This window comes from Diadema antillarum, unplaced genomic scaffold (assembly GCF_040938485.1).
Source record: "Diadema antillarum isolate AM-2024a unplaced genomic scaffold, OU_Dant_1.0 seq00000048_RagTag, whole genome shotgun sequence".
Classification (NCBI taxonomy): domain Eukaryota; kingdom Metazoa; phylum Echinodermata; class Echinoidea; order Diadematoida; family Diadematidae; genus Diadema; species Diadema antillarum.
In genome coordinates, this window is record NW_027271157.1 from 873,706 (window position 1) to 887,463 (window position 13,758).

The window sequence follows — 13,758 nt, forward strand, 5'->3', positions numbered from 1 at the left end:
TAGATGACAACTTGCCATAATGATGACAATGAAACATTGAATATACACTACCTGAGATCGTTTGTCATTATAATGAGATCTGTGTAGAACATGATTAATTGTTCAGGCAACCTGAATCAACCAATCTGATTTAGAACGCAGAAGATCAAGAAGGAAAACAGGAACAAGCAGAGCATGTTGAAACCTTTTGTGACGAAGGAAAGGATTCAGACCTATAAAAAAATTTAGAAGGAGAGGCTAGCCAATGGCATATGTGAAAATTTTATCTAATCGATACGAAAATCACTCTCACAGCATTAACCAAACGGATAGGCTACCTATCCAAACAAAGATGGCGCTTAATAACTTAAAGCAATTTAAGACAAAAGCTAAAGTAAGGCAGACTAAATTCTTACGTCTTTTTTTTTCACTTCAACCAGTGGAACTTCCTTGTAGGTAGCGCTTCAAATTACAAACTGGATACATAGCTACCAAGTCTTACGCATTGTGAGTGAGACTCAAGCATTTAGGGTCTGTCTCACGATCTCACGCATGGCACCCCTTTTTCTCACGCATCGGGAGTATAGCTTAAAGGATTAAAGTGAGAGCTGCAATTAAAGGCATATTTCCCTTTTGTCTTTCAAAATAAGTAAAAAATAGCTACTTAAGTATGCACCAGCTTGCACCATTAAGAGCTAAAAATTGAAAAAGCTCCCTACCGTGGGAGGGCGGACACCCCCCTCCCACACTCCCCCCTCTCTCAGTTGCTTCGCTCCCTCGCTCACGCACATAAGCGCGCGCCGAAATACTGAATCATGAAAATCTCACTCATAAATTTTTTTTGAACTTGGCATCTATGTGGATATACCTTCAGCTAATGAGTGACAGTTCTCCTAGTAAAGGGGAATTTCTCATAAATATCTACAAACAAAATGAAAAGCTGATGCATGGAAAATAGGCCTACACGATTGACAATCGCTCTTCATTTCTTTCCTTCTCTCCGTGCTCCTTCTGTTGTTTAGAAGGAATAGCTTTCTAGCAAAGATTGCGTTTGGCTTTCTGCCAACGCAGTTCAATTACGCTTTGTTTTTTTCTGTAGCTCTTGACAACACCACTGCTATACATAGCTTTTCTGCCCTCTTTTGAAATATAGCGTTACAAAAGAACGAAAGCGAAAGAAACAAACATGGGATGTGTTTTATTGCTCTAGAGCATGCATTAACCCAGACTCCTTTCAAAGACAAACAAAATAATGATTGCATGCAGCACTAGAAATTCAGAGTAAACCATTTCGCGCTGTAAGCCACAATGGCTGGAGGTACTGTTGTCATAGTTCTGACAGTGCTGGCGAGTTTGTCATCTATTGCTAGCCACGGGGAAAATGTTTTTCTCACATGCCCCATCTCTGGATCGGGGCATTCACTACGGGCAGACTGCTCTCACCGCAACCTCTCCGCTGTCCCTCAGGATCTTCCGAACAACCTCATCAAGCTTGACTTATCATACAACGAAATTGTCAACATCACAAATGCTTCGTTCGTTGCATATCAGAAGATCCAAATCCTGCTCTTGCAGTGGAATGCTCTGAATCGGATCGAAGGGAAATCGTTCGAGTTGCTCCGAGACCTGAGAGAGCTTGATATGAGTTCCAACAGCATCTGTCGACTTCCAGACGCTCTGTTTCATAAGAACCTCCTTCTCTCACTCCTTGATCTGTCCCACAACAGACTGACCGAGATCCCAAATAATGCTCTTGGATCCATTAGAGCCCTTAGGGACATCCTCCTTGGATACAACCTGATCACAAACATCAGTTTCGCTCAGTTCTCGTCTTGTCGACACCTACGTAGGATTGATCTTACCGACAACAAGATCACCCATCTTCACCAAGACAGTTTTGTTCCTCTTGAAAATTGCTCCATCTTCAACCTCATACTTGCCTTCAACAATATCTCGGAACTTCCCAAGGAACTCTTTTCCTATTTCCATCATCTCAAGTATCTCGACATTAACAACACAAACCTCCTAACATTCGACATGAGGGCCTTCATGGGAAATTATAACATCACTCACATATGGATCAACAGTGCAAACATTAATACTATTATCCCCCTCAGACAATGCGGCCAAGGGCTAGACTTTCCACATTTGACAAAAATTAGTCTGAGGCTAAACAAACTTTCTCAAATTCAGAGCAACGCATTCAGGGGGTTTAAGAATGTACGTAGCTTGGACCTCCAGGACAACAAATTAAAGTCTATCACTAATGTCTCATTCTGTGGATTGGATTCCCTCACCGACTTGAATTTGGCGGGGAACAAACTTTCACAGTTGCCCCGTCAGGCGTTTGCTTGTACCAAGAATCTCATATATCTTAGACTGTCCAACAATGACATTACGGTCCTGCATCCCCTCATATTGCGTGGTGTTTCCGGTCTACAAGTGCTGGATCTTTACCTAAATAGCATAAATGAGTTTGAAGGACCTTGGGATCTGAGATTCCTAAAGACACTGAACATGCAAAGAAACAAGCTACAAAAACTGAAAGAAATCACATTCTCAGGAATGCCTAGTTTACGGAGAGTTAACTTGAGCGATAACATGATCACGAACGTTGCTGAAGACACATTTACTGAGCTCATTTCTCTGGAATCTATTGATCTGTCTCTACAATCTTTCCTCGAGCTAAATTGTGCTTTTGCACCATTGAGGCACCTCCAGATCATAAGCCTGAGAAATACACCAATTTACTTTCCCTCACTGAATCAATTTACAAATGCGAGTTCTCTGAAAACCCTCCTCATGTCCAAGGCAAAGTTGAGTATCGAGGACCTTGCAAGTGATCATCAAAATTTGTCTGTTTTCGTTGGGTTGGAATCACTAACATTCCTCAATCTTTGGGGAAATAATTTGGTCAATTTGCACAAGTTCCCTTGGGTTTTCCAACCGTTACATAAACTTCAAGTAATCAACCTAAGCGATAACCGAATCACCGTTCTGACACCAGGGATATTCTCTCACTTATCATCACTAAGAGAACTACTGCTATATTCAAACGAGATCCAATATATCTACCCACGCTCTTTTGACGGACTGGGTACCTTACAGATATTGCTTCTGCAGGTTAATATGTTATCTCTGTTCGACAAAAATCTACTCACGGACACGCCTAATCTAACAAAACTGTACCTTCACACAAATCATCTCACTACAATTTCTGCAAACACATATATGCCAGAGACACTTGAACGCCTTGATATCTCTCACAATCCTTTAACTTGTGACTGCAGCTTGGCGTGGTTCCGGAACTGGCTCCACTCCACCAACGTTAATGCTACCCCAGTTAACGAAACCCTGTGTTCGCAGACTTCCTTCAAACAACTAGTGAACCTACCACTTGAAGCATTCCATCCAGGTGACTTTTGTGGAATCAATGCACCACTCACGTGCGGACTCATATTTGGTGGTGCCATAGTTACCTTGATGGGGGTTTTGGTTTATAGGAAACGCTGGTGGCTTAACTACAAGTTCTTCCTGCTGAAGCTTTTTCTCTTGGGTTACAAGCAACACGAGGGTGAAGACCTGGAGGCAGATGACTATGATTATCAGCTCAACATCATGTGCCAGGATGATGATGATGACTGGGTTCATGGTGTCCTCAGACCTGCACTGGAAGAGAGGATGCCCCATCTCAAACGGGTTGCCTATGGCGACGAAGCTCTCAGGGTTTCGATGTACTACATCAACGCTGTCCACCACATCATCGAGAACAGCTACAAGACTGTCCTGCTGCTTAGCAACCACTGTGCCGGTGACGCCTGGTTCATCACCAAGGTCAGAGTGGCTCTGGAGCATGTGAATGAAACAGGACTTGACAAAGTCATCCTGGTATTTTTGGAGGACATACCAGATGAGCGGCTGCCATATCTGGTAAGACTCTTTTTGAGCAGAGACAAGCCTAACCTGCTCTGGACTGAGGACCATGATGGCCAAGACTTGTTCTGGGCCTATTTTGAGAAGTGCATGCGGACAAATTCACAGATCAATCACGTCCTTCCGATTTAGGTGGAATCAAAATATGCCTAATCTTTTGCTCTCGAAAATTTTCAGTTGTAATTTTCTTTGAACGCAGAATCCCTTTACTGCATGAAAACGTTATACACTTTGATATTGCAGTCAATCCAATAATACTGATAAAACTACAAGAACCAGCGCTAAGAGAAGATTCACGGCGTAATGTCAATACCATTTCTGATAAAGACTGATACCTCATCCCCAACCCTCACACTCACTTTCCATTTTCTACGAATAATAATGTTAAAAAAAATCTGACAACAATATACAAGAAGGAGGCAACCTCAAGAAAACCCATGACTTCCAGTGAGTTTCATATCAAACGAGATTTTTCCCGAGGGGGTGGGGGTGGGGGATGGGGGAGAGCATTGCCGATTGACCCAACCACGAGCACTACCCGTACCCCCCCCCCACACACACACACACACAGACACACACACTCACACAAATCCGAGTCCTGCCACTGATATAAATCTCAGTTTCTCAATACTGCTCAGTATACTTATGATTCTGTGCAAATCCAGAGGTTTTGCTAGGATTACTTTTGTATTTACTATTTGATCTACCATGGGTTTTCCAAGATCTCATTATGTTTGAGTAACTTTATATGTCCAGGCATTGGGTGATATGATCTCTAATATCATTCGTTAATATCGACTACGTAATGTTGAACATTAGTTTGTATATTATGTTTGCACTTGTATGAATGTAGCATATGAATTAGTTAGTAATTTGTCATATATAGTTTGTGTTACTTCTGTGAGCTAATTCTTTTATTTCTGTATAGTTCTGTTTTAGCCAACCATGTTGTTTCCACCACTTTTACTTGGAACTGCTTTGAATTTCAGTAGATTCCCTCTAGTATGTTTGTATGAAATGTATACAAACATGATAAATAGATGTCAATATGAAGTGTTTTATATCCGCACTATAATATCGGCTTTATCATGCACATACTTGCACTCTATGGTCATTTCTTCCAACTGAATGAGATAGAAGAAATGATTGAATTTCCCAGAATGTTATGTTTGGATGTGATAATAAGCATTAACAATAATGATCTCAGCGTAAGAAATAAACTATATTGGTACTTGATATGAAATTGGGGCTTAGCTTTTGATCTCAATACACACTGTTTACCTCTGGAATTTTTAGCTCAATATCAACGCTACATCATTTATTAGCGGGGCCTTTGCATTAACATCCAAGATCCAATACACGTCAATGATGTTGATTAACTATGACTACTGCATTTGTGTGATAAACGGAATGTCCCAGAAACATCCTTTTTAGACGTAGGTAAGTAATACCAGTTGCCATGGAACGGCGGAGGGAGGAGGGGGCTGAGGAGTTGAAGCCCTCACCATTTCTGGTCGCCCCTCTCCCCCCCCCCCCCCCCCCCCCCCCCTCCGCCAGAAAGTGAGGGAAATCGAGGGGAAAAAAAACTGGAAAAAATATCAGAACACCCATGAATTTCCAAGAGTTCCTTCCAGAGCTTCAGATTCTTCCAGTCAAAACGTGGTCGGGATGGAGGAGGGGGTTACCATTGACCTTGCCACCCCCTCCCCGTCCCTCAACTCCCCCTTACAAAATGATAATGATTATAATTAAATACATTGTAATAAACAAAAATCTATGGCTCCTGAATACAGCATGTTAACATTGACTTATCACATTCTTTTCTGTTTCGTACTAAATTAACCAAGGCAGCCCTTTGAAGATATTCTCTTGTGCGAACTTAGAATTGTACATTTAGTGTGCCATTTACAGAAATCAGGCCTACATCATGCCTCTATGATGTATACGTGTTAATTGTGTGAACATCGACTCCTACAATGGTGTGTATCATATAGTGATCAGTTTACCAGGAGAACCTTATGGAAACATCATCAATAATAATATCAACTTTGTAGATCAAAGAAAACAGACGTAGCAAATGAACATTGACTTTGAGTAGCGTGTCATATTCAGTTTACCGGTAACCCTCTGGAGACATGGCAACTGTGTGAATTTGGGTTCATTACGTTAGTGTGTCATTTAAGTGATCAGTTCCCCATGAACACTTTATGGAGACATGTCAATCATATGAACGTCGGCTCCTAAAACCAAGGGGATCATGATATAAATTTTCGGTGTTAATACGAACCTGCAACCAATTATACATAACCGTCGTTTTGATCAGATTTTAGACGGTAAACTGAATTTCAAGAGGACCTAAGCGTTACTTTTTGGCAGGGCTGGAATCAAATGTTGTATACTTTAAGGAAACTTCAGAGTATTTCGTGTTTAAAACCGTATAAAGTATCCGTTTTCACCAGTCTCTCATAGAGTGCAAGAAGATATGAGAGGGTACATGTACATTCGATTTGCCATGTATCTATTATGACAATTAACCTTGCAAAAGTTACAATAATTTAGAAAAATCGAGCATCTGACAAATTCAGGTCTTTCACGCTTCGTTTGCAGCTCTAATTTCAATAAGCTCTTTTTAAACCCTGTATATTTTTATTTATTTATTTATTCATGTTTTCTTTAAAAGCAGGGTTGTCCCGTTCAGAGCCTCAATGGCCTGCTTTGCAAGGGAGCCCTGCATCACATACAAAGGTTACAAAATCAACGAATTACAAATAATATCGGGTAACATATATACAAAATAGAAAACAAAACAAAACAAAACAAATGAAGAGTTTTAATTACAAAATCGTCTAAGCGCAATTTTTTTAAACATTTCAAAGTAAAGTCCATCATCAGATAGAGCAAAATTAAATCTTTCCAGTAATACCTCACTTGTAACATAACGGGGAATATTCTAGAAGTTATGATCAAAAATATCCTGTATTTTTTATTATTTTCCTTGTTTCTAGCAGCTTTAATCACAAATATCTCAAATTAACAATGGATTTAGCTCGTTTTACGATAAAACTCTTCAGATACAATGTATAATTATCTGTAACAGTTTCAATGGCTCTTTTACTTATCTATCTGTTCCAAAGTCCACTTGCAATCGAAACAAGTTTTCTTTTCTTCCCAATTCAAATCTACAACGATCATGACGATGCTGCAAGAATAAACTCCAACTTTCTTTTCCCGCGAGTGAATTCACTCGGCCGATCAACAAACACGCATACCTATCATGTATGGCTTTCTTTGCACCGCCTCATTGTTTTAGTTTCTGAATCCTACCTGCCGATTTTCCTGTATTTCATGTCCCGTCCTATTCTCTATTTCCTACTTCCTTAATACATCTTGATTCTTACATCTCTCGTCAAATTCATGAAATTCTTCCATCGAGATGTTTTCATGCAACTGATGGACAAATTGCAAGTGTTTTAGTAGTAGCCATGATAAAAAATCATGGGTGTACATGCTCGAGCAGGATTCGAACCTACGGCCTCCTGATCACTGGACAGGCGTCATCTCCACAATAGACCACCGAGCTTTCGCCCGACAGCAAGTGTTGATTCTAATCCTTATAGCACGCAGCGAGTACTGCGTAATTATTCAAATTCATGAAATTCTTCCGTCGAGATGTTTTCATGCGACTAATGGACAAATTGATGATGTCCTTTGGGCTGGCCTATATTCTCACAATTCTCTTGTAATCACGCAGTCATGTAGCACGTGCGCATGTTCTCTTCTTTAATAATAATATGTCAGTATTTCCCTTTTTCATGTATGTAATTTTTCGTTAAAAAAACCCTATTTTCAGTCAGTAGAGGTTATTTTCTATGTATTTCATTCGTCTTGTTCATGAACGAATTAAAAAAAATGAACTGACACTGAAAACATGATATTGAATAAGTTGTATATTATGTATACAATGGAAACTCAGTATAAAGAGATCTCTCGGACTCGGAGAAATTAGTTTGTTATATCAGGTACAGGTATTTTGTTATATCAGATCTCTTTATATCGAGTTTCAACTGCATTACGATTACGAAGTTTCAATTCTTGGTAAAGAAAGGATTGACATGGTGTGATACATTGTAATTTGAATTGCATTGTTTCGGATATATATTACATGTTTCACATTTGTTGCGGATGTTTTGCCCATACTAATACTGAAAGCAAAAAGTTACAATAATGAAGACCATTGTCAGCACATATTTTGCATTAAAAGACAGAAGATATTCTTCGTTCCCACAACTTTTTGTTGGTCCCAAGCTCGTAGATAATTCAAAATGATTGTATGAATATGCAATGATATGCGACCTATAGTGCAACTATAGTTACGTTCAGACGGTGATCCTTAACTTCAAGGTTAGCTAACTTTTAAAGAGCAGCTCTTGCCCCTTAAAGGGATGGCACAGTTTTCGTTGAGATGGGGATTCAGGTTTTAACTTTTTGCGAGATAATTATTAGAAACCATTTATATGAATTTAATACAAACGTGCATACAATAACGGAAATAAAGATTTATTTTATGAAATTTTGTTTTAAAATTACCGAGATATCGAAAAACAGAGGTCCTACATGTAATGAAGGGTGGGTCCCACCTTTGGATGACTTTGTTTTACATGTGTTACTTTTTTTTAATATATCAGTCATTTCAAAACCAATTCTTATCAAATAAACGTTTAATTCCTTTTAGAATTGTATTCTCTCCAATGTTCTGAATTAGTGGTTCCAATTATCTTTAAAAAGAGTTGAAATCTGAATCCCCATCTCAATCAAAACTATACCATCCCTTTAAGGGGCAAGAGCTTATCTGCGAAGTTAGTTAACCTATGAAGTCAAGGATCACCGTCTTAATATAACGTATTAAAATTTCATAGTTATGCATTAGGAAGAGCCTCTCCAGTCTTTTTCCCTCACAGCACCATGCAATTTCGATCTTTTTTTTTTCTCGACAGAAATTATAATTATTGTTGTTATTAGTTTTATCCTAATATCGAAACAAAGGGAGACTCACCAGAAATATCTATAATATAGATGAAAAATGAGCAGAGAAAATGGAATTCCATCGGGATTACATTTTCTTTAATCATTATTTTTTCATTAGAATAATCATTATCATTATTACAAATCATATAATCATTATCATCATTTGCAAATCTAAAAGACGACTCGACGACAGATGACTTTAATAGTTACCTTGCATTGTTTGCGGTAAAAGGAAAAGAAATGAAAAGTGCATTACCATGACGTAGCAATGACGTCATGATTGCGTGAAGTTCTCCCGTTCAAGTGAGCACTCTTCCTCACACACACGAAAAACTCAAGACTACCCAGAGACACAGAACGGACACAGCTTTTCTCTTTCCTCTTCACTATACATGATATAATTTTGCCGTATTTTTTTCTTCGTCTTCACAATCGACACAAAAATAAACATTCTGTATGTCTACCTACTTACTATACTTATGTTTGTCATAACATACCAGAGTCGAGTAAATACAATCGTCAGTACACTTCAAATGAAAAAAAAAAAAAAAAAATCAGATGAAGCAGAAAATAATATATTGAAACAATACACAATTAGCAAGGCCCTTGGCGTTTATAGCGCCTTTACATTGTACTATTCTTAAAAAGAGAGAAGCAAAATTTCCATATTTTTTTTACTCTTTCTCTCTCTATAAATATATACTTGCTTTTGTTGGAAATGGGATGACGCTCTGCTATTTCAAAGTAATGTTGCCAGATTCGGAAATGTTCATAAATATGGTGGAATGGTTAAATTGGGGTTGACACGTACAAATGTATATGGATTCGCCTCCACATTGACAACAACAGAAAAGAGACCCACTCAGGCGAAAGCAATAGAAATAACGACAATAATAATAATAACAATGACAATAATAGCAGTAGTAGTAGTAGTAGTAATAATAATAATAATAATAATAATTATAATGTGTATATATGGATAAATCTTTACTCTATATTATAGAGTATTGATTTATTGACGCCTTCGAGAAATAAATAAACAAACAGATAATCTGTTACTATACATACTATATAGTAACAAATTGTCTGTTTTTGTTTTTGTTTTTCTCGAAAACGTTAATACCTTTTACCCAGAATTGAACAAGTGAACTGGCTACTCATTTGACAGTCATGTCTGCTAGCAGTGCCTCAGTAATCATACGTTGCAAATCGCATCATATACACCCTGGAATGTTCATGAACAAAAAGACTTCAACTTCATTCGCAGATCTACGCAGGCGTGGCATACGAGTATACATGTACATTCAGCAGGTCGTGTTGGTTCTGTATATAGTGAAACTAATCTGTATTCCGGGAACAGAAAACCCTCTTGCAAAGAGCTATATGTATGCATCACTTATATTTCTTTCTTCCTCGGCACAAGGGGGATGGGACATTAAGGAGGAGGAGAAGAAGAAAGGAGGACCAAAAAGAAGGGTGGGGGAGGGGGAAGAAAAAAACCCAACAACAAACAAACAAAACAACAAGCACCCCAATAAATGAATGAATGAATGAATGAATGAATGAATAAATAAATAAATAAATAAATAAAACAAATAATATTTAAATGAATAGATTACCAAATTAATAAACAAATAAATGAATAAATGAATAGATAGATAGATAAATAAACAAATGAATAAAAGAAAATCTCGACAGCCTTCTTTGGCAGCAGTGATCGGTATGTATAATGGGTTAAATGTACATATAATATGTGGACTAAGGCCAGCACAGTGCAGTCCATCGTAAGCATCCAAGCACAGTATGACTTATATTATCACTATTACCACTAAACAGTGATTCATACACTTGGTTGTAAGTTTGAAAACCCTTTAAGGGAGAACACAAAGACTGCCATACAGCCAGACATTTGTCCAATCAGAGTGGCTACTGATATAGCAAAATACCCAATGTAACGAGCATATATCTCGGTCCAATGAGGAATGGACACTCTATATAAGAGTTTCCACTGTCTTGGGCCAAGAATAACCAGTCACCTTAATTGGGTTAAAATTTCACAGTTATTATGCATGACCCATGCCATATCCATTATGATTGTTAGCATGTCTGTCCATTGGTCTGTTACTTTGAAGTCATTTCCAATGCACAATATATCCATTGTATATATGGATGTAACGTGCCATAAAAAAAAGTACTTATGAATCCAATCTGCTAGGACTGGTGCAACTTTGGCCAATCTGGGTCCACACTTGCTAACCTTGTTCTTCCGTTTGCTTCTATTACCACATGCACACTACAGATGTCATGTCATCTCATGAATACTGAATATATATCACATTTTACAAAAAGATAATGTGACAAATTAAATAAACATAAATACAAAGGATGCAATTCAATCTCTCCACTCCACGGGAGAGCTTTTGGTAGAAGATCGAAAGATCGAAAGAATGAACAGACGATTACATATATATATCATCAGCGTTACAATCAATATTGCATCTCACCAGAGTAACGTGTGAAATACTCGCAGCTAATTGGCTGTTTCCAAGCCGTTCCCATGGCAACTGCGGTAACAGGGACAAGCAGCTTTTAACGTTTGGGTCTGAGAAGCAACTAAATCTGTTTAGTGTTTCATAATTAGGACAGCATACTCTTCCATATACATGTACTACGTTCACGTCAAGGTAATATTCTCACTTCAGATGAAAGTCAAAAGGTTAGACTATCTTGTCCTAGAGCAAAGGGATTCTTGAGACTGTAGTTCCACATAGGCTAATGCAACCATTTGGGACCGAGCGACATTACAGTCAATATGGGTCATTACCCATCATACATACCCATCAATAAATTATTTCATCAGATAATATCAACGATCACAAATATGGCACTTGCGGGTATGACATAACCATTTATTGCACACAAACCGGAATGTAACTGATCGTGATTTTCTTTTTCCCAGTACATTGAGGGTAATTCCACGCTACTGTACAATGGACCTTCATAAATATACTAAACTCAAAAGAAAGCTTGGTAGATGTTTTCATCATACATGTCATAACTGCACATAACATCAGACATTTATCATGGGAGTTAAATCATGTGTTTCTATAGAATACTGTTATTGGTTGTAACCACATACAGAAATTAGGGGAGGTGATGGACATGCTAATTGTTGGTCAGTAATTTTGCAACTACGTACATGTTTCCTCCATCAAGACCCATTTTTATCATTGATGGCAGATGTAGCAACATAAAAACAACTTGATGGGAATGGTTCATCTAATTGTTTGCTTTGTGTCTTTGAGAACAAATCAGTTGGGGAAAAATTTGTGTGTGAGGGTGAATGGGAATCTTGTGACACAATGCCATCATCATAATACAATTTGCATGTTATTTTTAAAGGGATGGTGCAGTTTTGGTTGTGATGGGGCTGCAGGTTTCCAACATTTTGTGACGATGATTTCCTTTTTGATAGTGAGAACCCCGTCATGATATATGAAAGATCATATTAAATTCTACAAGGATTTTTTAAAGTTTATTTCATCAAAATTTGTTTTGAAATGGCTGAGATATCCCAAACAAAGCGATCCTAATAAAAGATGGGACCCAACTTTAATCAGGATCGCTTTGTTTTATGTTGTTTGTGGATATTTCAGCCATTTCAAAACCGACTTTCATCAAAAAAAAAAAATAAAGCTTGAATTTCTGTTAGAATTGTATGCTCTTTAACACTTTATATACAGTAGTTTCTCAGTATCTCGCTTAAAGTTAAAAGCTGAATCCTCATCTCCACCAATACTATACCATTCCTTTAAGATCATGGTGATCATGGTGTTTTTTGTTTTAAAATGTTCCCCATTATTCTTATCCAACGACCGATTTTGATTTCCATTTCTGATGCTCTGTTCGTATCATTGCCATCCATTTTCATCAGTGTTCTCGTGAATAGGGAACGAAAATGTTCTGCTTCCCAAAAAATCTTCGCTCAGGATTTATATCTTCCTGGTTCGCAAGCGGTAAACCTTTATTGCTTCATGTCACCTTCTTATCTACCACCAGCTCGATCTTCTGCAACCGCCTGCTATAACTGCACAACTCATTTTCAAGTGCGTTAAGTACAGCATTTGTCCACTTACGTTTTTTGTCGGTAACACCTGCAACTTTTAGCAGCACAAAACAATACATGTATTGTGAATTAAAAAGGGCTTTCATTCTTGAATTGAAAGGAGCTGGTTTGCAATTGGAAGGTTAATGGACAAGGCATTTATCTTCATTGTCTACTCCTTTTATGGGGGACTATCAAGTGTGGTCAATTGGTCCCTTTATAGTAGGGCTACACGCAGCATGCACTGATTATAAACACATACGTGCTTCCTTTAATAGTGGTGACATCAAATGAATTCGAAGAAACGAACAAACCAATATTCTGACAGGATAATTACATTCTTGATTTCACACAGTGCCTGAAAACAGTGATCTTTCCATGCAATGACTGCTTTAATTACATAATTTCCAAAGGAATGATCATTGGTAGGATGCAAGGTTTCCCTCAAAACCACCTTTTGGTGTGTGTTTTTTTTCCCGTCACTTACATGCATGTATTAACTACACACAAGGCTGCATACAATCATTCTCTCTTTTGAACTACATGAGCATGTGACTTCAAAGACACATGGTTACGGTTTGCAGTACAAGACCTAGTCGCATGGAATACTACAGTCGCTTTAAAACAAAAACAACCAAACACACTGCTATCCTTAGGTAACAATTGCAAAGCAAAGTAAGAAAACACATACTATAATATACTTCGGCAAAATGCAG

The 13,758-nt window shown here is 38.0% G+C and overlaps 1 protein-coding gene across 1 annotated transcript; it reads left to right on the plus strand.

The window, feature by feature from the left end:
- Window positions 1-1,287: 1,287 nt before the first annotated feature.
- On the plus strand, window positions 1,288-4,261 carry LOC139725515 (uncharacterized). The gene has a single exon (XM_071636599.1). It carries the CDS (start codon window positions 1,288-1,290, stop codon window positions 4,042-4,044), a length of 2,757 nt encoding a protein of 918 aa, XP_071492700.1. The 3' UTR covers window positions 4,045-4,261.
- The last annotated feature ends 9,497 nt before the right edge of the window (window positions 4,262-13,758 follow it).